General features: G+C 52.7%; 1 protein-coding gene across 1 annotated transcript; it reads left to right on the top strand.

The window, feature by feature from the left end:
- The first annotated feature begins 220 nt into the window (after positions 1-220).
- LOC124698329 lies at positions 221-663 on the top strand. The gene has a single exon (XM_047230818.1). It carries the CDS (start codon positions 221-223, stop codon positions 581-583), a length of 363 nt encoding a protein of 120 aa, XP_047086774.1. The 3' UTR covers positions 584-663.
- Positions 664-2,299: the final 1,636 nt, after the last annotated feature.

Below are 2,299 nucleotides of genomic sequence, written 5' to 3'. Positions count from 1 at the left end.
TCCTCCATCTGGCCGCCCGGGAGCTGCGCCTCGATCAGGTCCTGCAGCACGCACAGCCGCGTGAGCCCTCACAATGCACAACTAGCCAAGCCTTCTAGCAGCAGCAGCAAGCCAGAGCGAGCAGGCCAGCCAGAAGCGCGCGGCGGAGGCGCCGTCCGTCCCTTCCTCCTACGTCGTCTGGGAGAAGGAGCGGTAAGATAATCTACCACGAGTGGAGGACATGGAGGTGGAGGCCGCCAGGTGCGAGTGCTGCGGCTTCACGGAGGAGTGCACGCCGGAGTACATCGCCGCGGTGCGGGCCGAGTACCTCGGCCGCTGGGTCTGCGGCCTCTGCGCCGAGGCGGTGGGCGACGAGGTCCGCCGCGCCGGCGACCGCGCCATCACCACCGCCGAGGCGCTCGACCGGCACGGCAGGTTCGCGCGCGAGGCGCCGCGGGCGCCAGGGAAAGCCGCGGAGGAGCTCGTGGCCGCCGTCTCGCGCCTGCTCAGGCGCTGCCTCGACTCGCCGCCGGCGTCTCCGGCAGCGCCGCGGGGCCAGAAGGTCGCGGCGGGGACCCGGTGCCCGGACGCGGACGACCCGTGATTGCCCGGCCGGCTCGCCGGTCGTAGGCGAAGCTGCTAGAAGGCTTGGCTAGTTGGTGGTTGCGTACTGCTAGTGCCAACGATTGGAGTTGGGCAGCTACTGCAGAAGTGGATGGGCAGCTGCTGCAGAAGCGGGGGAAGTTGGAGATGGGGCAGCGACGAAGTGGGTGGGAGGAGGAAGAAGCTGGAGAGAGAAACTGGATCTTGCGCAGAAGTGTGTCTCTCGTGAATAGATAAGGAGGAGACCGCGCACGAGACATGCACATGTGGGTGGGCCCAAGCAATGCACGAAACAGACGATGGGAAAGACATGTGCCATGCGAACTCGCCAGTGGCATGCATGTGCGGTGGCCGGTGGCGCAGCACTCGGTGCGCTATTAATATCTGAGGGTAGTGGCGCACCACTTACGCATGCGCTATTGGCAATTAAGTACTAGTGGAGCACCACTTTTTGGTGCGCCACTGCTATTTAAATAGTAATGGCGCACGTATATTTGGTGCGCCACTACTAACTTTAGACTAATCTATAACCCAGTTTCGCACTTAGTAGTGGCGCACGACTATACTAGTGCGCCATTGGTAATTGACTACCAGTGGAGCACCACTTTTTGGTGCGCCACTGCTATATAGCAGTGGCGCACCTGTCTAGTGGTGCGCCACTGTTATCAATCTTACGGCTAGGCCTTTTCCTAGTAGTGGGATCCTAGTGGTTATTATTATTATATCTTATTGTTTATGATAAATATTTACATCCCATGCTATAATTATATTAACTGAAAACATTAATACATGTGTGTTGTGTAAACAAACCAGAGGCCCTAGTAAGCCTCTTGTTCAACTAGCTTCATGATCATGCTTTCCTGATCAAGAACACTGGATGTTATCAGTAACAAGATCATATCATTAGGAGAATGATATGATGGACACACACCCATATTAAGCATAGCAATAAGATCAAGTCATTAAGTTCATTTTACTATAAGCTCTCAAATGCATAGTAACCTAATACTTCGACCATGAGATCATATTAATCACCAACACCAGAGGAATACTTTGATGACATCAAACGCCACTTCGTAACTGGGTGGTTACAAAGGTGGCATTGGTTATTCCAACAACATGTGTTGAAGCGCATGGATCAAGAATGAGATTTGTCCATCCAAATGACGGAGAGATATACTCTGGGCCCTCTCGGTGAAATAGCATCCAATTATCTTGCAAGCATGTGCCTAGGTTACAAGGGATGTCATATCGCGGAACGATAAAAGAGTACTTATCAGTAACGAGTTTGATCTAGGTATGGAGATAACGATGATCGAATCTCGGATAAGTAAAATATCGCGACACAAAGGGGATTGGTATCATATTTTTATGGTTCTTTCGATCACGAGGTCATCGTTGAATATGTAGGAGCCATTATGCATCTCCAGGTCCCACTGTTGGTTATTGATCGGAGAGGTGTCTCGATCATGTCTGCATAGTTCGCGAACCGTAGGGTGACACACTTAAGGTTCATTGTAGTTTAAGTAGATATGGAATATGAGATGGAGCCCGAATGTTGTTTGGAGTCCCGGATTGGATCCAGGACATCACGAGGAGGTCCAGAATGGTCCGGACAGTAAGATTCATATAAGGGAAGTTACTTTCCAGGGTTCGGAAAAAGTTTCGGTGTTTGACCGGGGTTTCTAGAAGGTTCTAAAGGGCCGTCGGTGGGCCC

Source organism: Lolium rigidum, chromosome 3 (assembly GCF_022539505.1).
Source record: "Lolium rigidum isolate FL_2022 chromosome 3, APGP_CSIRO_Lrig_0.1, whole genome shotgun sequence".
In the NCBI taxonomy this organism is placed as follows: Eukaryota; Viridiplantae; Streptophyta; class Magnoliopsida; order Poales; family Poaceae; genus Lolium; species Lolium rigidum.
The sequence above is the reverse complement of the archived record's forward strand: the minus strand, read 5'-3'. Positions and strand labels throughout refer to the sequence as shown.

Excerpts from the sequence above, each read along its gene's own strand:
- LOC124698329 (XM_047230818.1), top strand. The coding sequence starts at position 221 with ATGGAGGTGGAGGCCGCCAGGTGCGAGTGCTGCGGCTTCACGGAGGAG.